Below are 26,541 nucleotides of genomic sequence, written 5' to 3' on the forward strand. Positions count from 1 at the left end.
AGTAGTGTGGTAGCTAGATTTGATGATATACTCCTTACTTGTGGAGAAGGGCCATGCTTGTTCGTCTTCACGCGGACTTTCATATTGAGATGGATCACAATTCACAAAAACGTTAACCGCATAAGATGTAGAAAAATAAGCATCCTTGGGCCCCCATTGTGGTTAGTTTGAAATGGCAAATTTTGGAACATGCCACACCATACCAAAAGGTTACTATATCATAGGCCTTAGATTTGGAATATATATATATATTCTTATTAAAATACTTAAAATCATTGTTTTTATGAGTATTCCAAAGTGCAATGAGTTATGGAACTTGAGAATTTAGTATGGATTAAATTTTTTGATATATTCAATTTCGAAGTCCATCCTAGTTTAGCCTATAGAACCAAATGAAACGAGACAACATAATACAAACACCCCTTTAACCTTCGTTATTTCACAAGCTGAGGGCTTGGGGGATTACATATTGAAGTTTAGGGCAGTGGGAAGCCATGGATTTTCCCATACAATCACTTTCTCACCATTTTCAATTCGCCATATTAAAGGCATTTGTTGAATCCATAAAGGTTTGTTTCTATTCGCTTAAAAGGATGGAGGTGTTGGACAATAAAGCAATTTAGGAAATCCCATCCCCTTGTATCGCCTTTCCCTCATGGATATCAACCACCAAGCTAATTTACACAATACCTAATTACAAAGTTTTCAGTGTCCAGTTTATTGTTTGTTGTAGGAGGAAAATATCTAATTAGGGTTTGAGTGGTTGAGGTGAATCTTCTTGCTATTAAAGGTGCCATTCAACTAGCAATTCTCCAAGGTCAGTGGTCGTAAAGTATGGTTCTTTGGTTCTTGGTATGTTGTCTTTCTTTTGGATGAAATGGGGTCTTTTGTTTTTAATAGGGTCCTAAATAGTTTAGCGCACTGTTTGGGTTACATCCATCAAACCGCTTGATCTGGATAGTCGAACAAAAAACCGATGGTTACAGCAGTTCCGTTTTTTAGATCATTTTTTAAAACCTTGGTTTAGCGCACTATCTGGCATATAAAGGCAAATATTTTTTCGAAGTTTTTCTTTTCAGCTGTCTCATCTCTTCTATCTCGACATTTCCGGTTGTAATCCTTTAGTTTATGTTTTATATTAGATTGTTTTCTTATAGCAACAACGACAATTCATTTGCTCATTTGCTCGTTTGACCAAAAAGAATTAACATGCTTTTGTTCATTGATCACAAAGCCCATTTGAAACTCTAAAATGGCTTAAGTATTATTATTATGTCGGTAGAGGCGGTTGCAACGGCCTCATTTTTATTATATGGCATAGATATAGAAATCACCTTTTTCTCTTACAAAATTGGCAAATTGAATAAAATATTAGTACCATTTCTGAAACATTTTGATTGTTTATTTATCTTTGAATTATTTTTGTTGAAAACTTAAAAGACGTTAGGGCCAAAATGTTATTTTATATGTTGTCCAAGAGAACCAGTAAAGCGATTGCAGGGGTAGATGGGGTGCCTTAATAAACGACCCAATATGTAAATGGGTTGGCCGGGCTATGTCCTCAAAAATTTTGTAGGCCTAATGCGGGCCTGGTCGAGTGGTCGGGACTAGGGGTGCTCACATTGAACCGACATGTTCGGTTTTTAAATCTAACTGAATTGGTTAATCTGTCAACCGGTTAATTGCAGTTCAGTTTTTTTATGCACTGAAAATTTAAAAAAGAAAAGAAAAAAAAAAACTTTTCCTCTTGCAGATTGAGAGTGAATAAAACTAAGACTAAGATGAGATGAGAGATTGAGAGAGAAGAGGAGGACGTTGGGGAAGAAGAAGAAGAGTGTGAGACAGTTGGTCACCTGGTCGGACATCGGTGACGGTGACTTGGTCATCGGAGGCCGTTGGTCCGTTAGGGAAGAAGAGAACTGAGACTGAGAGTAACAAAGAAATATTAGTCTCAGAGAGAAAAGAAATGGGAAATTAGAAACTGGAAAGGCATGGCGGAGGTAGGAGGCTTATTAGGGACTAAGAGAGAGACTGCCAGTCTACCAACCTTTTGAAGAGAAAGGCTGAAAGCCTAAGTTCGCCAGTCGCCAGCCTGGCTGCCAGTCTGCCAACCTTTTGAAGAGAAAGGTTGAAAACCTAAAACTTGAAAGTCTCAGTTCAACAATTTGACACTCTCAGATTGCCAAACCTTTTTATTATATTTTAAAAAAATATATAATATATATAAAACTATATATATCGGTTGGTTCGGTTAACCGTCATTTTTTTAAATGGTTAATTGAAATTGTCGATTTTTTGAAAACATCGAACCAAAACCAAATTGATCGATTCGTTTTATCGATTTTTCGATTTGGTTTTAGTTGTTTTTTTGGTTTTTTTTTGCTCACCCCTAGTCGGGACGGGAAGGAAATGGTCGCACCAATTTTTAAGCCATGTTGGACAGCGGTTTGGAATAGCAAGAGCGGTCCAGAACCGTTATAATTGGTTCGTTTGATTTGATTCTTTCGAATATACCTGATCCATTAACAGCCTTGTATTGGCATCCCCAGTCACGATACAACGGTAGAGTTGTCAAATTTAGTCCCTAGGATTGGAATAAACATTCTTCTAGGTTGTGTTTGATTTCCTACTTTCCCTTTACTTGAGTTTGGATCTGCTCCCGAGCGCGCTGACAGCATGTTTCAGCCATGCATCTGAAACATCAACATACTTATAAATTATAATGGGAAGATGTTTTCAATGCACGGATGAAAGGTGCTATCAGAGAGTTTGGCTTTTGTCAGGGCAAGTTGGTGCTAGCATTGAACAACCCCTTGCAACCGAGACGGGATCTGCTCCTCACAAATGGGCGCCTCACATGCACAGTATCCACTGTGTATTGAGAACATCTCCCGTGAATAATAATTAATTAATACGGGAGATGTTCCCAATGCATGATAGGATGTGCCTGTGAGGTGCCCTGTGTGAGGAGTAGATCCGGTCTCCTTGCAACCGATGATAATACCAATCCTAATGATGTCATCATCGGGAGATGTTTTCAATACATGGCGGGATGTGTTATGGGACACTATGGGGTGCCCCCTTGTGGCACACATATTTGAACTCCATTGCATTGGAAATATTTTCTTTAAAATAAAGGGAGAATGACCAATCAGCCCAAATCAAAATTTTATAGCCCCAAAGTATAGAGTGAATGCATTCTGACCGTGAATTGATGCCAAATTCATGGGCACGAGGGAGAGGGCTAGTAGTAAGGGGGGCTGAAATTCAGAATTCTGCATTGTATGTATCCGTACTTGTCCGTAAAATAAATCACCTAAATATGAAATATTCCCAACGTAAGGCTGTTGGAACGGGCTCTGCCCTGATCTTAACGGACTCTGCTACTCGCGCCTCACATGCACATCCACCGTGCATTAAGAACATCTCCCGTGAATCGAAACTTATAAGTACGAGAGATGCTCCTAATGCATGGTAGGATGTGCGTGAGGCGCCCTAAGCGACGAGCAGATCCGGAGCCGGACTCGCTGTAAAGTGAGGCGCGTTGAGGAGCAGATCCAAACTCCAAACGAAACACCAAGCTACTAATCATGGGGATTTACACGTATATTTTTCGTTAATTATTAACAGTAAACTAAAATTCATCTCTCTTCCAAGTTCCAACCATCCCCCCCTTCTCTCTCCTCTTGCCGCTATTGATCAAAGCGCATGGAAGCCATGAAACTCTTCCTTAGTCAGCAGTTAAAACCCTAGACTTCCACGGCGAATTAAAACCTTGATTTCTCCAAAGACGGTAATGGAGACTGTAGATGAAGACTTGCCGTCCTCTCAGTCCCGGCCCGAACCGAAGGGCGTCCATTATCTGGCAAAGTGCGTGCTCAGGGGCAGTGCAGTTCTCCAGGCCGTTCATGGACATTTTCGCTCTTCATCCTCCTTCGACGTCGTTTTTGGAAAGGTTAGTATCCAAAGTCGTCTCTCTCTCTCTCTCTTCCCCCCTCCTGGAAAATTTTCTATTTGTTAAACCCGGTGAAGTTTCAGGATTATGCTTTAATTGCTATCGGAGCAATGGTATTAGACATTATGCTCTGATATCAAAATAGGAATTATGCCATTATGGTAATAAATATTCCATATTTCCGTAATCATTTTATTTTATTTTTTCAATTTCCACTTGTATCGTACTCCATGTATCTTGCCAGGATTTGTAGGATTGGTTTTGCTATGTTGAGATGATGGATCTCTTCATTCATTTTTGTTTTTTTTTTTGGTTTTCGACATTGTTTGGCAAACGGCTTTCAGCGTTTCTCCCCTTTTTAACAGCATGGAAAGCGAAACTTGGTGCTTGGTAGGATTTTTATGATTTTTCCACATTCACAAGGTGGCCTAGCATCCATTGTTTTATGGGTCAAGAATGAACAAATTTCTTGGAAAATAGCAAGAGTTGAAGACAGACACAATAGTTCTTTTGGTCATATATAGAAAAGATTATGTTGATAACTTATTCTCCCACCAAACATGCTTGAAGTTCTGCTTGAAATGCTTCCTTATGACTACAGCACTCATTACCAGGTCTTTATAAGACGGCCTCGTGTAAACTATTAGGAGATTTCTCGCACTTTTGGAAAGAGCGACAAGAACCCAAATTCAAATCAGTAAAAATAGTATACTGCTAAGTTAGTAGTGTGACCATGGACCTTAATCCTTCCCATACAAGGTGCATTTCAAACTTGGGGCCGTAGCAGTAGCAAAATAGATTACAGCTGAGTGCAATTGAAAATTTCTTCCACTGCCCTATCACTGAAGCAGGCCAAAAAAATTAAACTTCTGGATTATCAGTGTAATAATTAATTATATTCTGAAAGGCAACAATAATATGCATTAGGAACATAAAGATGGATGTCTGTTGGCAGTCCTTATGTGGTATACCATATATATATATATTATTTTGTATCTTTTTTCTTTTTTCTTTTGATAAGGATGCACTATTGCATATTCAAGGGCTCAATATTTTTTGTAGGAAGTTACATGACTATAGTTGACTTGAAGGGTCATTACAGCCTGGTGATTATAAATCACCTGAACTTAAAGGGTATAGACTTTTACATGTGATCTGAGTTTAACTTTTCTAGACTATGGATATAGGGTTATGGGAGTAAGTTACTATTGCATGTGATCCAATTTTGACTATTCTAGAACAAGTAAGGGAGTAAGTTACTAACTAGAACTAGAAGGGATGTCACATTCCTCTTCTTTTCCCCTTTGTTCCCCCAACTCCCCTAGTGATGATGGAAATCAACTTCTATGCAATGATCAGGAGGATGCAAAGATGTCTTTATGTTGCTTCAAAGAGCAACCACTTCAGCCTGAATCCTTCTCTACTTCTCAAATGTTTAAGGCCAATCTACAATCTACTTATAGGGCGCATTTCTTTGATCAATAAATTTAGTTATAGGATTGATACTCATCATTTCTTCGTTCAAGAGAAAACTTCTGACTTTTTTTGTTAATGTTCTTTTTTTATGGTAAATGACCAAAAAGAGGTCTAAATATGGAGCAAATGCAACACCACTGCTTTCTAGATGTAGGAGCAGAGCATTTTAAGCACCAAAACCAAAACGAATAAATAGGTTTGCATATTCTACTCATTCTCTGGGGATATTATCACCTTAGTATAAAACATCCCCTAGTTGCTCTAACCTTGCCTAGGCAGTCTGCTAAGGCATTGGCTGATCATGGAGTGCATCTGATTATCTGAACACTATGCTCAATCTATATACCAAGGCTCTTGCATTTCTAATTGAATGTTGCAATCTCTAGGGTTATTGGTGCCATCTCTAATCCAATCAATAATTTCTTAGGAGTCTTCTTTAACTCATGTTGCTCAGAGCCTAGTTAAAACATCACTTTGAGTCTTGAAACTGTGTAACTTTTTCTCTGTTTCAATTAAGTCCCCCACCTCTAGTTGTAATGAGAAAATTATAGTTGCTTTTTCAGTATGAGTCTTAAGTTGCCAATTCTTGAAGGTCCTTGGTTACCTAGTGAGCACCTATCAGAATTGAGTTTAATATCTCTATGGAGCAGGGTGGTTCCTACTCTTGAATCACTCTTCTGCTAATCAATGAACTCCAGATGCATGAATTGCCATCTTCTGATGACTGTAGTTTATTTTGAAGTCTATAACTCATTCTTTTTTGAGATCCAATGGGCCACATTAATAGTAAGAATCGTGGTGAAAACAGTAGTAACACGGGTGGTGCAATTAAAATTGATAGATAGGAGGTACCCCAAACTAACCACTTATGGTACTTTGTACCAATCATCTGTAATGAGTGAGAATTGAAGAGGATGTTGCCCATAGAATTACAGCAGGGTGGTCAAAGCAGAGAGGTATATCTAGTGTGATATGTGGCCAGCATGTATCAATGAGACTAAAAGGAAAATTTTATGAGACAGGTATAAAACCAGCATTGTTATATAGGTCAGAGTGCTGGATAATCAAGAAACAACATGTTCAGAAAATGAATGTAGCTGAGATGGATGAGTAGCAATGCTAGAAAGGGTGGAATCAGAAATGAGCACATTTGAGAAGACTCAGGAGTAGCCCCATTTGGTGATAAGAGTACAATTTTTATCTTAGATTAATTCTTAAAAGTTTTGATAATCTAGCAATAGAAATATTAAGGTTTTAAAATTTTGTCTGCTTGAGGTGCCCATATTTTTATATCTGTTTACATGGTCTCTCTCTCTCTCTCTGTATATATATATATATATTTATATATATATATATATTAGTAAAAAAAGAAGAATGTGTTATATTGGTTTTGGGTACATACCTCTGAATTTGTTAGATGATGGCTCTTAGCCCGATTGGAAATTTTCTGTTTACTTATTTGGGGAATGGTCATTACTCAATGTTTGTCCTAGCTATCTGGGGTTTAGGAGGGATGGACTGGATACAAACCTAACCTTTGGATATATATATATATATTTTTTTTTCTGGCATAAAGTATCTGCTCTTAGACTTGAAACTTGTTATCATGCTTGTGAGCTTGAGAATTTACCATTGCAAACCTTCTCTGGGCCTTCCTATTGGTGTTAAAGCTTATGCTATCTTGACTTAGCAACTGGTTATTGACAAACTTGAAGAAAGATGACAGTTGAAAGTGCAGGTATCTTTCATTTTTGGGCAGAACTGCTGTCATTAAGAGCACATTAGCAAGCATGCAAATTTATTATGTATCTCTTTTTGTGAAGCGGGACAGCATCTGTTGTTCACCCAATCCCCCCAAAGAAGGATGAACTGATGGACTATGGATTTTATAAAGATTGGACCCATGAACAAAGTACTTTTGGGAATGTGGTTATGGAGGTTTAGGTTGGAAAGGGAGTCTTTGGGGGTAGGCTGGTGGTTTATAATGGGTGAATGTTTTTATATGGGATTTAGGTTTCTCTTCTATACTTAGGGTTTCTGTGTGGATTTGGAAAAGGACAATGGATATAATTTCATCATTTGTTTGCTGAATGTACTAACTTCAAGGTGGGAGAAGGATATAAATTGAGACTTTGAAAAGATGAGTACTGTGCTTGTGAAGTTGGAACAAGGATTAGTTGAGTTAAGTTGTTTGCTTGGGAGATTATCTGATTATGTGACTTATGTCCAAGATTTTACCACTAAAGCTCTACGGAAATTCTAGTTAGTGAATGATTTGAAGTTAGGAATGAGCAGGGGGTATTTTGTCCCACCTTAAGAAGACCTTGTTTGAAAGAGAAAAACTTGTTCAGCAGATTGGGAACTCCAATTATCTCTGCTTTGTTATCATATGCAAGATGGTGGAAAGAATGTGCTGATAGTTGCTTCTTGATGAAATCATTCTAAGCTTCATTGGCTTCATTCCTAAGAAATAGGATGGATCATTCTCAAGTTAAAGGTTCATTGGGCAATCTAATCCTCTAAATATATTTTTTTGAGAAAAGTTTAACCAAATTACATTAAACTAGGAGAGAAAATATGAGAGGATGTACAAAACAGGGGAGAACCCCAAAGAGATTACAAGGGAGGAAGTCTGTCACTATATAGCTTTTCTAAGCAAGCACCTAGTTTAGCTAAGCCATCTGTAATAGGATTTAGCTCCCTTGGGATCCAAAACATATTTGCATTTAGACAGTTCAAGGAATCCCTTGCTTCTGCCAAGTAATGGCTCAATCTCCAAGGACCCCCTTCCTTATCCCTTAGCCATTTATGGTATTTGCTGAGTCTCCTACTATGGAGAGATTCTGAATACCCAAGTTTTTTACTATTCTGATTCCAGTGAGGGCGGCTAGCACTTCAGCCTCAGTTGAATCTGTAAATTCAATTGGGCCACTGAAAACCCAGCAAATATTACCTCTTTCATCCCTCAAGATAGACGTCTGTTTATGCAATAAACAGGATGAGCCTATTAGGTATTTGCTCATCCATTGTAGAGCTGCAGAGTTTACTTGATATTTCTTTACTGTTTTATTTGGAGGATCATTTTGTTGTCCTTCTCATCCTTGTGAAGTTTATTTCTATTTTGGCCTTCAATTTCTGAGGTAAAAAAAGTTGATTTTTTTTTTTATTCTAATATCATTTGCACTCCGTTGGGGTTTATGGAAGGAAGGAATAGGAGAATATTTGAAAGGAAAGAAAGATAAGAATGGTGTTGACACCTCAAAAAGAATGGTTGTTGATATTAGTTCTCTTTTAGTGGACTGGTTGGTTGTTTATCTTGAGTTCGATTACATGAGTAGAGCTTCTTTTGGTGTTGATCTATTATCAATCTTATACCTTGTAGTTGATGATGTTTAGATCTGTTTATATTGTATTAGCTCCTTTAGTGAGACTCTTATTTTGTTGTGGTCTTCTAATCAATTTCTTCTTGTAATATTTTCTTTTTCATCAAGAAAATTTTTGTTTTATACTTTAGTACAAAAAGCAAAAAATCTCTCCCTAAACAGTTGTAATTTTTTCTCTCATTCTTTAATAAAATTTATTACTTATAAAAAAGCAAAAAATCTTTGTATGGGTTTTGTCAAATTGGTACTTATGCTAAGTTGCTAACAATGTTTTGGTTGGATAAGGACATCAATTACTGTTAAACTATAAACATGAAGGTTTTCAATGCTTGCCAACTTTACTTCCCAAGCTTGTTATGTGTCATGAAATATTAGAAATTCACTAAAAATATTAAAAGTGCAGAATGCCTGCTAGAGTGTGGCTACTGATCTATATTTAACCCACGGACCTGGCTTGAACTCAACAATCCATATGTGTGAGTGAAAGGCAGCTGCATGTAGAAATATAGTTTTCTGATTTTTCGATCTGGGTCCTTATTGTATTGAATTAGTGACTATATTAGTAAGCTGGAATAGAATTTTATTGCTGCCATCAATGAATAAATCAATGGAATAAACTAATATATGGCATGTAATGCATTGATGACATTCTTTCCAGGAAACATCACTAGAGCTAGTAATAATTGGTGAAGATGGAGTTGTACAGTCAGTTTCTGAACAGACTGTATTTGGCACAATAAAAGATCTTGCTGTTGTACGCTGGAATGAAAAGTTCCATACACCAAATCCACAGGTCTGTTTTCACTCCCCATTTGTGGTACAATGTAGTCCTTGAAGGTTGTTGGTATAGATGGGTTTATAGCACGAGTATCTTGGAAATTTCTTTGTAGTTATGTTTTGGATGGAAATGGAAAAGCTGGTATACATGGAGAAGGCTATAAATGTGCCATACTGCTGAAGTTTGTACTTTATTGTTTTGATTGCCCAGTTTTGTTTTTGTTTTCGTTTTGTAGTTGCTGGGAAAAGATCTTTTGGTTGTTCTTTCTGATTCTGGAAAGCTTTCTTTCCTTGCATTTTGCAATGAGATGCACAGGTACTAAATATCTCCTTTTTCATCCTGAACGCAGAACAAAAAGGAAGCTATTTTTTGGTTTTTCTTGTATATTTTCAGATTTTGTAAAAATTAAGATAACATAGGTTGTCTATATTTATTTTTGGTATAGGTTCTTTGCAGTTACACATGTTCAACTTTCCCATCCTGGAAATGCAAGACACCAACTTGGAAGAAAGTTAGCTGTTGATTCCAAGTAAGCTGCTATTGTGGTGAGGGATTTCCTAGGAAATGATTCAAGTGCATGCTCTGTTACAAAAAGTTTAAATGCCAATTGTGAGGAACATATAGACCACTTAAAAATAAGATGTAAGAAATACACCAAACAGGCACCAACAAACCAATAACCAAGCAATTTTAAGAAGTAGCACTCCCAGTATACCAAATAGCTATAAGTGGTATCTGAATTGGATTCCTCAAAAGAGGTTGAACCGTTGAATCCTGGGTAACAAAAAAATCCACAAAACAAGACCACTCTCATGTCTTTATCTGCTGTAATTACCCCCCAACTGTCAACTGACCCAACTTTAGAACTAATAATACAGTCAAACATCAGACTGATATATAACTTCAACAAATTGCAACTACTCAAAAATTATGAGATTACTTTTTTGATAATAGAAAAACATGCCACAGTTCAATCATTTCCAGTCTCATGCAAAACAACTACCCCAGATGAAATCTAGGGATGAATAAGCATGAAATGAATTTCTGCCGTTGTCATTTTCACCGTAAAAAATGACTAAAGATTACCAATCTTTATCTAATGAGTGTGGAATCTGTACCAAAAACCTCCATAAACTATGGGCTATCAGCTGGTATAATTTTTGTGAGATCCAGCATGATCTCCTGCTATGGGTAAACATCATTTGTATGGTTTGATGATGCCACAATGTCTTCTAGATCAAGTGTTTTGCTTTGATACCAAGTAGGAATTTAAGACTTAAGCTATGTATTTGTTGTGATTCCTACTGAAGTATGAGAGAAGTGAAGAAGAGAGAGAAAAGAAAGAAAAAAAAGGAGAATAAGGAATGGTTGATTGATTCACTTGACCCCTCAATAATGAATTTAAGTTATAATGACAAAAAATGTCCTTCTATAAGTCAAATAAAGTTAGATCTGTCTTTAATACATAAAAACCCAGTTAATTCAGAGAGAATCTATGTTCTGGGCTGTTCTGTAAATAGTGAATAGTTCTTTTTGGGTTATTTGTTTTTGCCCACAACTTCTTGTTGTATAACTTCTTTTTAATCTAATGAATCAATTTTTTGTGTTCCCGATCAAAAAATAAAAAAACAAAAACCCAGTTGTACCCCCATAACTCAACACCATCCATAAAAAGAAAATTAAATAGTGAACTACCAAAAGTTACATCAATACAATTGAACTACATAATCAATATCCGGTCATCCACTACGATGTCTAGTGTGATCCAAAAATTAGACCTACAAGAAACTCTATTAACATTCTCAAACTTGGGGTGAATCATCCACCACTCACCCACTTTATCAAACATGACTAATATATGCTACAACCCTTAATAGCAGGGTTCTTTTTTTTCCTGTTTGTCTTTTGTGTGCTTGTTGAAGTCATTACAAGAATTGCAAAAAGAAGAACAATTTGGTGGTTGTCTGAGATTTGGCTGGCCTCTTAAGTACCTTTTTCTTTCTTTTGCTACTAATCCTAGATCTTTGCAGTTCTTGAACCTGGTTGTAGAGAAATTCAGCAAGAAGCTGGATGCTTAATAAAGAATTATACCTCCCTAGGTGGTAGATAGTGCTTACTTCAATATTCTTTCATCTGTCACTTTATACTTGAGAGTGTTACAGGAATTGAAGGGGGAAGGATTAGAGGTTTCCTCATGGATATTTAAGGATGCCAAATGAAGACGATATTATCAATTAGAACACCATGTGTAAAAGCAAGAAGTGATGCTTGTTTCAGTGAGTGTGGGTTCTTTTTTCTTTTCTTGCTTTCTCAGAAATAGCTATGCTGATTTGGAATATCCAATAAAAAGGGTCGTTGGTAGCCTCATGATTCTTAAGATCCCTATGGAAGGCAAAATTCCAATAGATGCCTTAAGGCAAAATTACAATTCCCTTTGCTCTACTCTGTTTCTAGTTACAAATTTGAACCTATTTCAAAATTTGGTCTAACATCCTCCTTTGAGATAGATTGGGATTGTGGTTTCAGGAGGAGCTTGAGGGGGGGTAGCAAATGTGAGTCCCTTGTTCTCTTATTGGTCAAGCTGGATTCGGTCTTCTTGGATCACAATTTGAATGATGGTAGAATTCGGTCTCCCTCCCTTGATGGATTCTTTTCTTGTGCTTATTTTTTCAACCTACTTGTCCACTCTGATTCCTTGGAGTTGAATTTCCTGGTGAAAGAGATTTTGTGTAAGCCTATCCCCCCAAAAATTCAAGCTTTGTTCCTTGGAAAGATTAATACCTATGACATGCTGCAGAAAAGGAGGCCTAACTTGTGCCCTTCTCTTCATATGTGTATACTTTGCAAAGCTTGTGGTCCTCATTTACTAATTTCCTGTCTTCTTGTGTCTTGTATTTGGGAGTATTTTTATTTTCTCATTGGTTGTAGGTCAGTCCCCCTCAAGATGTGGTAAGCCTATTTAACCCCAACTTTCTTAGGTAGCCAAAGAGGAGAATGAGAATTATGTGGAGGGCGGAAATGGCAACATTGATGTGGTCTATTTGTGAAGAAAGACACCAAAGAATCTTTATTGATAACAACAGGTCTAAGGAGGAGCTCATAGAAGCCATGAAAGTAAGAACTGCACATTGGGTAAAAACATTGGACCTCCTTAGAGTATTCTCAGTTAATGAGATAGTAAGAACTTGGTTTTGGGCTAAACAAGGGGCAGAAAGGGATTCACTGTTTTGGGCTAAGCTGTAACTTTAGTGTTTTTTCCTTTTCTTGAGGTCCTTTGTTGCTCTTGGAAGATAAGTGTGTTTGTCTTCCTCTTGTAAATCTTCTATTGACGATTTAATGAAAGTGTTATTGATCAAAAAAAAAAAAAAGATAGTAAGAACTTGGTCAAAAGTGGCACAAACAGATAGAAGGAAAGACAATGTGAGAGTGGATTGGAAACCCCCAGCTGAAAACAAGTTGATGCTGAACTTTGATGGTAGCTCCATGGGCAATTCGGAGAGGGCGGGCATAAGGGGTGTGTTTGGGAACCACTTAGGCATGGTGGAGGCTATGATTCAAGACCAACTGGTTTTGGTGACTGGGTGAGAGCTGAAATTAATGGCCCTGTTACAAGAATTGAGATTAGCACAACTACAGTTAAAAAAAGGATTGAGATTAACACGACAGCTTGATTTTCGAGAACTAGAAGTCAAAGGAGATACAAAGTTGGTCATATCTTGGATAAGGCAAATTAATTCAGCACCTTGGGGTTACAGACACACACCTTCTGGGAGATAGGTTACCTAGCAAGGGAACTCAATATCACCTTCAGTTGGATTAGAAGAACCTCAAATGGGTTGGTAGATGTACTAGGAAAACAAGGAGTTGATAGACATCATTTGTTTTGGGCAAAAATGTTAACTTTTATTTTATATTGGGGGGATTGGTTAGAGTGATCCAACAGCTGTACTAAACTTTAACTTCAGATTTTAATTAATGAATCTCTTTTGCTGATGAAAAACCAGAGTCTAGGAAGTCTTTGGCTTAGAAAGCGATCCTTCTATCTTAATTGTTACTGGAATCCTAGTCCCTGGAAAGCACATTGAGTTTAATATACTAAGGGAACTTTGAGAAGATTGCAATGATTGGAATTGGATCTCCAAGAAAAAGCATTGCTGAATCTATTAGTGGAGCTATCCTCCAAACTTTTGTATGCAAGCTGTATTTAATTCTGAAAACTGAACACCAGACTTGGGGGCTGTTTGAGAACCGCTGAAGGGACTGAACCGAATGGCTTATTGCTTTGTCTTTTTTTTTTGGATGAAATGAAGTAATTTTATTAGAAAGTGGATAAAATCAGGTCCAAGTGTCTCATGGAGAGGTGTGAGCTGCGACCTCCCCACACAATCAAAACCAAAAACAGATTACAGCTGCGCCCAATACAAGTGTTCCCTATTTGTTCCCTGCTTGGCCAAGCTTTCTGCCATGGCATTTGCTGATCTCCCCACCCAATGTGTTCTGACATACAGACTTCTTGTCAGCCATTTGAATTTCTTTATTTCATTCTTAAACATAGTTGTCAAGGCGACGCCTAGGCAACAAGGCGCCCTTGGAGGATCACCTTGCCAAATCACCAAGAAGTTTTCTATAGCATGTTCATAGTTGTCAAGGCGACGCCTAGGTGACAAGGCGCCCTTTGAGGCTCGCCTCGCCTAACCGCCTAGCAGTTTTCTACTTCCTACTATAAAATACTATTTTATTCCTTCTTTTTTGAGATTATAATTATAAAATAGACATTATTAAACTAAAATAATCATTTTGTGTGTTTTATATACTAATTTCTTTTTATTATTTTCTTATTTATTAGGGTTTAATCAACACAAACATTGCTAAATGCTGTATTGAACCCTCAAAGACTTAAAAACCTGAACCAATAAGTAAGGAAGAACTTAAAAATTTTATCTAATCAGCACATTTTCCTCTTCCATATATTCTTCTTCTTCTTCTTCTTCTTCTTCTTCTTCTACTCCTCCTCCTCCTCCTCCTCCTCCTCCTCCTCCTCCTCCTACTACTACTACTACTACCAATACTTTTTATTTTCTTCTTTTCCTATAACAAAGATAAGGGTTCAGCCCCTATATTTTTTGAAATTTTTTTTCCTTCTTCCTTTTCTTCTCATGAATATGGTTATTTTCTATACTTTAATATGAAATTTATACTTTTCTTATGAAAACCATGAATAATTATGAGAGAAATATGGTTATGGTACCTAGGGAACAGCCCCTAAGATCTATGTTTTTAACATAAAAAATCCATCGCCTAGGTGACGCCCAGGCGCCCGCCTAGGCGACTAGGCGACAAGGCGCCCCCCAGTCGCCTAGCCTCGCCTTGGCACCTTGAAAACTATGAGTGTGTTATAAAAAACTTTTATATTCTTAATTTTTTGAGGTTATAATTATAAAATAGACATTTTTAAACTAAATTATTCATTTTGTGTGCTTATATGCTAATTTCTTTTTATTATTTTCTTATTTGTTAGGGTTTAATCAACACAAACATTGCTAAATGCTGTATTGAACCCTCAAAGACTTCAAAACCTGAACCAATAAGTAAGGAAGAACATAAAATGCTGTCCAATCAACACATTTTCTACTTTTTCTTTACTAATTTTGTGCGTTTATATACTAATTCTTCTTCTTCTTCTTCCACCTTTTCTTTTCTTCTTTTCCTGTAACAGAAACAGGGGTTCAGCCCCTATATTTTTTGAATTTTCTTTTCTTTCTTCTTTTTCTTCTCATGAATATGTTGATTTTCTATACTTTAACATGAAGTTTATACTTTTCTTATGAAAATTATGGATATTTATTAAGGAAATATGATTATGGAACCTAGGGAACTACCCTTGGGTGTCCCCCTGTCGCCTAGCCTCACTTTGGCGCCTTGAAAACTATGCTCTTAAAGCACCAAATCACATATTCTGGTTTTTGCAGCCACCCTACAACCACCTTGGAGTCTCCTATTATTAGTTGTTCCACTCTTAGCTGTACTGTAAACTGCACCCCTTGAAGGGCAGCTAGTAATTCTACCCTTGTGGAGTCTCCTACACCTAAAGGGCCGGAGTATATGAGAATCACATTTCCACTTTCATTCTTTAGAACCCCTCCCACTGCTGCCATCAAAATTTAGTTTCAAAAAGCCTTTAGGGGGGGGGGGGGTTCCCAACTCATACACACCCTCTTTCTTAGAGAGGAGCAATTTGCCACTGCTGCCCAACTCCTCCAAAGATCATCAAATGAAAACTGGTGAAATAGATTCACAGATTTCAGCCATAATATAGCCCTATGCAAGATGCACTCCTTTAGTTCTTGTTGACTTCTTTCTTTCTCTTGGAAGGTCCTGGCATTCCTTTCTTCCTGTACTGTCCAAATCAATGCTGCTCTTGCACACCTCCACATTATTCTTCCTCTTCTAGTGTGCCAAGTAAAGGTAGATGGATCAAAAAGCATGCTTACTTCTCCTGGCCTATTCCACCTGCACCCAAAGATCAAGAAGAGCCAATCCCACAACTCTGTAGTGACCGGACAAGAGATTAGTACATGATAACAGTCCTTGCCATGAGACTTACAAAGAGTACACTAGTTAGGTGAGATACAAAGATATGGTCTTCTCTTTTGTAGATTACCCAAGGTGTTTACTTTCCCAAAATACACTTCCTAGCGGAATGCCAAAACCTTATGGGGAATAGACCTATACAAAACCTCTTTAAAGGGGAAAATCTGTTGAAAGGGAGTTTGGCAAAGGGATTTAAAAAGGGAAGAACAAGAGAAATTTTTAGAGGGTTGAGAAGTCCAACTTCTTTTGTTTGATACAAGGGGGTCCAAACAAACTTTATCAAGAAAACTCGGGTTAGACTCTCAATCTCCTCATCTCTTAATCCTCTATGGAACCCAAAATCCTTAACCGGTGCCATAGGATTTTCCAAAGGGGAAAAGAATTTTGACACATGCTCTTTTTTAAACCTAGAGGCAGTGAACAAGGATGGGAAGAGGTCCTTCAAAGGAGCCTCTCCAACCCAAGTATCCTCCCTAAAAAGGACTAAATTACCATCACATACATCATACCTGACAAAGTTATGAAATTGAGGGAGAACATTGTGGATTGCCTTCCAAGATGTTGCCAAAGTTGCCAATCGAGATACTCCTACATTCCATCCGTTCTCTGAATAACCATGGATACTTCCTACTACCTTGTGCTACAATCTGTTTCTCTCTAGTAGTGACCTCCACAACCACTTCCCCAACAACGTTGTGTTCTTTTGCAGTACATTCCCTATTCCCAAGCCTCCCTTCTCTTTACTCCTACATACCACTTCCCACTTTATCAGATAATCCTTCCTACTCTCCCCCAGTTCCCATATGAAATTCCTCATCAATTTCTCTAGTTTCTTGGCTACCCTAGTTGGAATCCTAAAGATAGACAAAAAGTAGGTTGGTAGGCTAGTAAGGGTGGCTCTAATCAAAATGATTCTACCCCCTACTGAAATGTAGTTTTTTTCCAAGAGGCCAATCTCTTTTCGAACTTCTCAATAACTGGCCACCAAAATCTGCTTTCCTCAGGGTTTGCCCCTAATGGAAGTCCCAGGTAGGTCATAGGCTAAGTAGAATGTAGAAATAGAATATTCTAAACATTCTGCACTAGCCTCCACCTCTCCACTTTCCAAATTTACACCTGCCACACTACTTTTTTCAAGATTGACTCAGATTGGAAATCCTTTGAAATCTTTTCACCAACAACTTCAGATTTCTTACTTTCTCAAGATCACCCCTTCACAAAGAATTAGTATATTATTTGCAAATTGAAGATGGGTAACTGAAACTCAATCCTTGCCTATCCTCCACCCATTTACTGTATCCTCCCTCTTAGCCTTTGAGATCATTCTACTGAGGACATGAGCTATTATGGTGAAAGAGGACCCCCTTGCCCTACTCCCTTATTAAGCTGGAAAGGAGTCTTTGACCACTCCATTAATCAAGATAGAGAGATGACAAGAACTGACACAACCATTGATCCACTTACACCACTTGTCTCCAAACCCACAGTTTCTCAAAACTTGTGAAAGGAATTGCCAACCCACCCAGTCATAAGCCTTTTCCAGGTCCAACCTACAAACAAAACCTTTCTTTTTAGATCTTCTCATTTCCTCCAGGCACTTGTTTGCTATCAAGATCTGGTTTGTAATTTGTCTCCCTTGTACAAAGGCTCCTTGGGCTTGGGAAATTAAGGAGGGTATCACTTCTTTAATTTTCAAGGATAGAACCTTAGCTAAGATCTTATAAATACTGGTCACCAAGCTAATGGGCCTAAAGTCCTTTGGGTGGATGGCATTAATCTTCTTAGGGATTAAGGCCAAGAAAGTGGCAGTGACTCCTGGGATCACTATGTTATCTTCAAATTCTTTAAACACCTCACATAAATCATCTTTTAGTACATCCTAACAGTCTTGATAGAATGCCATTGTAAAGCCATATGGACCTGATGCCTTAGATCTATCCATCAAAACACTGCCCTTTTAATATCCTCTTCTCTAAAGCTTCTTTTCAACCAGCTTACTTTTTCCTCTTCCAGACTTGGCCACTCCAACTCTTCTAGAGGTAATCCCTCATTCAAGGGTCTTCCATAAAAAAATTTGAAGTGATTGACAAAGGTTTTGGCTATTTTCTCTTGACTAGTAATCACCTCCCCTTCCACTTCTAATTTGGCGACAATTTTTTCTTTGTCGACCATTTGCCAAACCATGAAAAAATTTCGTATTTCCATCACCTTCTTTAGTTCATTGATCCCTTGATTTTTGTCTCCAACTAATCTCCTCTCTGAGTAGTACATCTTCCAATTCCTCTTTCTGTTGTCTTCTTATTTCTCTATCTTGTTCATTCATTAACCTTGGTATTCCTTATCATCCAACTCTTCAATTTGAGTGATTAGATTCAACTTTTGTTCTTCCACTCTACCAAAATAATCTCTATTCCACTCTTTCAATTTGAATCTCAACCTCTACAGCTTCTTATGGAACCTAACTCCCTTCCATTTTACCCTTCTCAACCCTTCTCAACCCTTCATTCCATCACTCCTTTACTCTAGAAACCAGGTTACGCCAATAGTTCTCCCACGCTAAGTTGAAGATGAACCTATCCAATTTTGAACACAGAGGGCTTTCCTAGAGATTTGACCAGGTGAACCTAGTTTGCAGGACTAAGATTTCCTTATGAAACCATTAAAGTTTCTTGTGCTCGTTGTAATTGACAGTTGGGTGCTACTAGTTTCATCTAAGAATCTTATTACATTAAAGTCCCCTATCCCATAATCCTTTAATTGCAAACAACTCCTCCCACATTTCATTTCTCTCGCTCTATATGAATTGGGGCCATACACATTGGTTAACACCTGAATAATGCCATCCTTACATTCTTGAATTTGATTGAGACCGAGAATCTTCCCATCAGTTCCTCTACAGGTTCTACTACCTCTTCCTTCCAAACTATTACAATCACCCCTGAGGCCCCTCATCATGGAGTGGAAGACCACTTACCCCCCTTGATCTCCAAAAACTTCTAACCCACCTTCCATCTAGTTCAGATAATTTTGTCTCTTGCACTATTACTATTGTTTCGACTGCTGCTACAGTAGTCCGAACAGGAAGAGGAAGAAGAAGAAGAAGAAGAAGGGTCAGTCGAAAATCTGATGGTTAACCCATCCAGTCGACCCCCTTAATCTATATTAGATTCTAATAATGTTTACAAAGACAGAGATACCCTTACTTAAGTGTGGGGCAGAGTAACTCTAATAACATTGCCACATAAGCAAGTTACTTAATAAACAGAAGAAGACTAAACTACCCCTATTCAGCACATCTTAACACTCCCCCTCAAGCTGGAGAATATATGTCATATAATCCCAGCTTGTTACATAGATAGTTCACTTTCCCTGAGCTTAGAGCTTTTGTAAACAAATCTGCCCACTGGTCATTGGAGCCCACATGTTCTGTATTTATCTCTCCGGCAAGAACTATCTCTCTCACAAAGTGGTCTCAGCCGGTTTTGTAAACAAATCTGCCCATAGGGGTCTCAGCCGGTTTTGCACCTAACAGTCCTGTTTCTTCCAATAGATCAAGGACATATTTCCTTTGGCACAGATTCACACCTTGTTTTGACCTGACAACCTCTATTCCCAAGAAATACTTTAATGTTCCAAGGTCCTTTGTTTGAAAATGATTTTGCAGAAATACCTTTAGTTTGCCAATCCCCAATTTATCACTACCAGTGATGACAATATCATCCACATAGACCACTAATAAAATCTTCCCAGCTTCTGAGTCATAGCTGAACATCGAGTGATCAACCCGGCATTGCTTCATTCCAAAACTCTTCACCACTTCGCTGAACTTCCCAAACCAAGCACGTGGAGATTGCTTCAACCCATAAATTGCTTTCTTCAGCTTGCACACCTTACCACCCTCCCCCTGAGCAACAAACCCAGGTGGTTGCTCCATATATACCTCCTCCACTAGATCACCATGGAGGAAGGCATTCTTTATGTCAAGTTGAAGGAGAGGTCAATCATACATTGCCAAGGAAATTAGGACACGAACGGAACCAATTTTAGCCACCGGAGAAAATGTCTCCATGTAGTTCACACCATACAACTGTGAGTAACCTTTAGCAACAAGTCTGGCCTTCAGACGCTCCACACTACCATCTGGAAAGTATTTCACAGTATACACCTATTTACAGCCCACAGCATGCTTACCAGGTGGGAGAGTAGTAAGTTCCCACGTTTGAGTATGTTGAAGAGCAGAAAGTTCCTCCTCCATTGCCCTCCACCATCCAGGTGAACTAAGAGCTTCTTGAACATTGTTAGGTATGGAAATAGAAGACAAAAGTGAAACAAACTGGCGATGTGAGGTAGAAAGACGAGATAATGAAACAAAATTGGAAATGGGATGGAGTGTAGAACTACGTTTACCTTTCCGTAAGGCAATGGGTAGGTCAAGATTTGAAGGTTCAGCAATAGGAGCCATGAGAGGATCCGCAGATGAGGTAGAAGCAGGAGGAGGGGCCGGTGTCGTTCGACGTGTATACACTTGTCGGATCGGTGGTCGTTTAGTGGTGACCTGCACTGGATGAGGAGACGAGTCTAATCCAACAACAACATCTGGAACTGAATCACTGACAGGAAGAGGAAGAGGAGGTAAGGGTGAGGACAAGGGTGCTTCATGACTGGAGAAGAAGGGGACAAACTCAAAAAAGGTGACATCAGGGCAGACATAGCACTTTCGGGCAATGGGATTATAACACTTGTACCATTTTTGAGTCCGAGAGTAGCCAAGGAAGATACATTTAATTGAGCGTGCATCTAGCTTGTCTATTTCAGGACTCAGATTATGAACAAAGCACACACAACCAAAGACACGAGGAGTTAATGGAAACGGAGATAAAGTGGGAAACAAGATGGAGAAGGGGGACCGACCATGGAGAATAAAAGAGGGCATCCGATTAATGAGAAAACATGCAGTGAGTACAACATCACTCCAAAACCGTTTAGGAACATTCATGTGGTGAAGCATAGACCGAGCAATTTCAAGAAGATGACGATTCTTCCGTTCAGCCACCCCATTTTGTTGAGGGGTGAAAGCACACGAGGTCTGATGAATAATGCCATGTTGTTCTAAATACTGTTGAAATGCAGTAAGAAAGTATTCACGACCATTATCTGAACGGAGAACTTTGATTGGAACACCGAATTGTATGCGTATTTCAGCATGGAATTTTTGAAAAAGGGAAAATAATTCACTTCTTTCTTTCATTAAGTAAATCCATGTCATTCTTGAACAATCATCAATAAAGGAGACAAAATACTTGTACCCATTATAAGACTCTATTTTGATTGGACCCCAAACATCTGAATGAACCAAAGAAAAATGACTCAACATACGACTCTCAACTCTTGGACTGAAGGACACACGACGGTGTTTACCAAACTGACATGACTCACATTGTAAAACTGACAACTGACTCAATGATGGAACCAACATCTTGAGAACCTTGAGAGATGGATGTCCCAGTCGGCAATGCCATTGTAGAGGAGTAAGGGAAGTCTGAAGTGCAATTGAAGATCCACCGCCGTCAAGGTAATACAATCCACCAGCTTCATGCCCCCCACCAATCTTCTTCCCCGTCTTGAGATCCTGAAAAACACAAGTGGAAGGAAAGAAGGTAACAGAACAGTTAAGAGCTTTGGTTATTTTACTAACAGACATAAGATTGAATGGAAACTTAGGTACATATAAAACAGATGATAAGGGGACAGAAGCCAAATCAACATTACCAACACCACAGATGGGAGATGAGGACCCATTGGCAAGTGTAACAGTTTGTGATGTGGAGGTTTCAGAAAGAGAAGAGAACACACCTGGAGTCCCGGTCATATGATCTGAGGCTCCAGAGTCAATAATCCAGGAAGGAGTTTTAGATGACATGCAAGCAATACCTAATTGGGCATATGTGGCAGTGGTATGCTGTGAAGTAGTTTGAAGGAACCGTTCATACTCATCACGCGGAACACTCACCATCTCCCTCCCAGAAGTAGATGTAGATGTGGGAGGTGTTCGGTCTGCCAGTTTACTGTCACTAATAGCAACCTCGCCTGCTACAGCATGATTAGCCCATTTAGAGGGAGGGCCATGTAGGTCATAACAGAAATTCACTGTGTCTATCCCTACCACAGTGAATACACTTCCTTGTAGAGTTATTTTTTCCTCTGCCACGGCCTCCCTCTGAGTCATGACCACCCCGACCAATCATGGAATTGCCACGGCCCCCTCTGGAATGACCTCCCCCTCTTGTACTATGTCCACCACCTCTAGCTGTCACAAGTGCTGATCTATCATACTGTGTGGGGTTCTCTGTCTGGCCCAAAGAAATTCTACAAAGTCTTGAGAATACTTCCTCAAGTGTAGGAAGAGTAGAGCCCCCCAATATTTGAGCTCTAACTGGTTCATATTCCGACTTTAGCCCCACTAAAAATCTTGTAACATCTAGCTGCTCCCTTTGCTGTTGCTGAACTTGAATATCTGGAGTAAGGGGATGATAAACATTGAGTTCATTCCTTATATTCTTCATGCAGGCATAGTACTCTTCTAGTGTTTTGGTTCCTTATTGTAAATCAAAGTACTCCTGATACAACTGATATACTCTTGTTGTGTTATCTTGTCCAGAATATAGCTTCTTAGCATGCTCCCATATATCCTTAGCTGTATCAAGGAACATGAAGTTGGCACTGATTTTGGGTTCCATATTATTCCACAGCTAAGTCATGATTTGAGTATCTTCTTGTTCCTAATCATCAAACCCTGGAGAGTCAACCGGTGGCTTCTCATCTCTTACATGCTTTACTTTCTTCTTTGCCTTGAGAAAAACTTCCACTGATTTAGCCCATGGAACATAGTTCTCCCCATTTAGCTTAATTGAGGTCATTTGTACCCCTAGGTAGTCGGAGGAAATTACTACACTAGGTTTCTGATCATTGTAGCCATCTCCTATTGCTGCCATTGTACTCTTTCACAGTTGTCTCTAACTTTACTTCTCAGCTACAAGCTGATTGATGTTGTTCACAGTTTGATATTTCAGCATCTATTGCAGCTTCAAAACACTACAATGGAAGCACACATTTGTTCTTATTCACACTACTGCTGACTTCACACACTTACGTCCCACATAAGCATCAGTTTACCATTCACTAATCACAAGTAGAGGCCCTCTTACAACCACTCAAGCACCACAACACAGCCAAATCTACTGCACCCAGTTCAGACTTGTTTAACACACTTAAGAGGGCATTACACAACCACAAGGAGTTCGGCAAGGTCACTGCATTCTACCTTACACCACTCGGCCACTTACAGCAGCCCTAACACCATTCAACAACTTACAGCAGCCCTACACCATTCGGCTACTGCACACAGCCCTTCCTAGGGCAACAATGAACCTAGTTCTCTAGGTTCTACTCAATACTAACAGCTTCTTGTAGGGTTTCTACCCAGAAATATAAGTAACACTAGAAGAAGAGAGAACCGACCTTCCTTTGAGAATATCAATCAATCATTCACTGCTGAAGTCACTTTCCTTGTTGAAGAAGGTTATACACAGCAGAGAGACAAGCTGTAATGTTCTTGACCTAGGGCGAACCAGTTCTCTCCATCGACTGACCAGAAACGAAGGTGAAGAGTCACGAACAATGCTGAGGTGCTTTACCAACTGACGTAGGTCAGGAGCATGGCTCTGATACCATGTTTCGACTGCTGCTACAGTAGTCCGAACAGGAAGAAGAAGAAGAAGAAGAAGAAGAAGAAGAAGAGAAGAAGGGTCAGTCGAAAATCTGATGGTTAACCCATCCAGTCAACCCCCTTAATCTATATTAGATTCTAATAATGTTTACAAAGACAGAGATGCCCTTACTTAAGTGTGGGGCAGAGTAACTCTAATAACACTGCCACATAAGCAAGTTACTTAATAAATAGAAGAAGGCTAAACTACCCCTATTCGGCATATCTTAACAACTATGTCTGGTTTTTCCCTCCTAAGTAGGTCTTTTATCACTCTTCTCTTTCTTGCACTCCCCAAGCCTCACACATTCCAACTGATAATTTTCATCATTTCTTCTCTTCTAGAGTCCCTTTACTCGCTAGTCTCCTTTCCTTACCTAGTGATCTTCCTTGTCTCTCCCCTTCCACTAAACTCTAGGTCCCCTCAATGTCAGACTTTAATCTCTCCACATCAGTCTTTTTTTTTTTTTTCTTTTTATTTCCTTTCTTTCCTCATTCTTTTTGTCATTCTTCCTATGGTACCTCTTCATTCCTCCCTTCTCATCGATATCAGCTTTTTTAGTATTCCTATCAATTGCCGAAGTTGACTCTTTTCCTTTACCCTCTTTTCCAGCATCCACCTCTAATTCCTTCCTAGTTGATTCCTCCCTCCCCTTATTCTCTTCCACTATCCTTCCTTTTGCATGAGCTCTTCAAAGTCCATCATAATCAACTCCCATATTCTTTCAGCCTCCTCTCCCGGTTGTTGACTAGTTTTGGACCCAACCTTTTCTTTTAATTTCTCATTGTCACCTTTAGCCCCCCTAGATTCAGCACCACCCCCTTCCAGGTGAGATGCAGGAGTATTTGCAATAGGCTCAGCACGCAAGTCAGCACCAAAAAACAAATGGACATTCATACTTGGGTACCTAAAAAGATGAGGGAGGACTATTTGGAGCTTAGAGCTGGATATTTCAACTGAGGCCACGTTCTTCCCCTTAACCGGACATTGCAGTGGGGTGGTATGGGTTAGATTACGTCCCTGTCTAATCTCGTTGTGAGAGGACCCAATCCCTGTAACTCCCTTTTTGACCTACCTTCACAATCCTCAATGGAAGCCTGCCCCTCTGTACTAACCCCTAGACAACACTGCTTCATTGGGTTAGCTCCTTTTTTTTTTTTTTGATCAGCAAAAGGACTTTTATTAATAACAGAGAAATATTGAATTACAATAGTTATAGGTTGCAGAATGCATTAACCCAATCTGCAAACACTACAAAACATTTACAGTTCTTCCCAGTACAAGGTAGATCTATTTGCCCCCTGTTTTGCTAGGGTGTCCACCTACCCATTTGCAGTCCTTTTGACCCAACCAAACTGAGAGCTGAACCTCCTTGCAATTATGTCAATTTCTCTGTATATAAATTTGAGCTTCCAAGGTGCTGATGTGATGTTTTTAGCCCAATAAATGACCAGCAGCGAGTCTCCTTCTATTTCTAAATCTGTTGTACCAATCTGCTCAGCCATCTTTAAACCCTGAAGTAGAGCCAAAGATTCAGCCTGTATTGAGTCACCAATACCTATTGGTCCTGAGAAGAGTGCCACAACTTCACCTAGATGATTTCTAATCACACCCCCTATATCTGCCCTTCCCGAATTACCAAAGGAACTCCCATCAAGTTAAGTTTTAGTTTGTTCAGTGCAGGTGGCTTCCACTCCGCTCTCACAACTTCTTTGGGTGCATCTATTTGTGCTACTTCAGTCCAGCTTCTTAGAATCTCATTCGTGGAGAAGTTTTTGAATAGTTCCATGGTCATCACCCAATGTGCAGTTCTGATTTTTATGGTTATCAACCAAAGACTCTTCTCTGGAAAAAGTAAATCAAAGGAGGAAGTCATTGGGTTATCTCCCTTGACAATGGGGAGTGTAGCTTGCATAGCAAAATAAGCATCCGTTTTAACCCGCTGCCCCTCATTGACTCCAAAAGCTTGTATGGTGTTAGTCTTTCTTCATCTACAAACAAAATTTCTGTATTAAAACTAGCTTCGTCCATCATTTTTTTTTTGATCAATAACACAATTCATTAATTATCACAATAAATTATAGAGAGGAAGACAAACTTTCTTATCTTCCAACTACATAATGAGCTCCAAGAGAGGAAACAAGAGAGAAAGAGAGAACAGAAAAAGAAGAAAATTAAATTACATCTGTGCCCAGAACATGACATCCCTGTCCACCCCTTGTTTAGCTAACCCATCAGCAAAAGAATTAGCTGATCTTTTTACCCAACTGATTTTAACTTCCATTTCTCGAACCAGCCACCTGAATTTCCTCTTCAAATTACTATAATTCCATAAACCACTATCTTCTTTGTTCAGCCGCCCAACCACCACCTCTGAGTCCCCTTCAATTATGAGTTTTCTGATATTCATCTCCCTAGCTTTCTGGACACCTTCCATAACTGCGTGGATCTCAGCTCTGAGAGAGTCATCCACTCCAATTAGGCCTGAGAACATCGCAGAAACAAATCTGATTCATCTCCCTAGCTTCGTCCATCATATTGAGATTCGTTTGCAAATCGATGCTGCTTAGGCTCACTGTATCAGTCCCATCT

General features: G+C 38.9%; 1 protein-coding gene across 1 annotated transcript in view; it reads left to right on the forward strand.

Moving 5' to 3' along the window:
• The first annotated feature begins 3,656 nt into the window (after positions 1-3,656).
• LOC104597643 (Cleavage and polyadenylation specificity factor (CPSF) A subunit protein) overlaps positions 3,657-26,541 on the forward strand; it is a 65,572-nt gene continuing 42,687 nt past the window's right edge. The window contains exons 1-4 of the mRNA XM_010259303.3: positions 3,657-3,955; positions 9,473-9,607; positions 9,828-9,907; positions 10,038-10,121. Of these exons, the coding sequence (XP_010257605.1) occupies positions 3,797-3,955; positions 9,473-9,607; positions 9,828-9,907; positions 10,038-10,121 (458 nt within the window). The 5' untranslated portion in view covers positions 3,657-3,796. The remainder of the gene's footprint in view (positions 3,956-9,472; positions 9,608-9,827; positions 9,908-10,037; positions 10,122-26,541) is intronic.

Source organism: Nelumbo nucifera, chromosome 7 (assembly GCF_055504915.1).
Source record: "Nelumbo nucifera cultivar China Antique chromosome 7, China Antique-T2T, whole genome shotgun sequence".
Taxonomy (NCBI): Eukaryota; Viridiplantae; Streptophyta; class Magnoliopsida; order Proteales; family Nelumbonaceae; genus Nelumbo; species Nelumbo nucifera.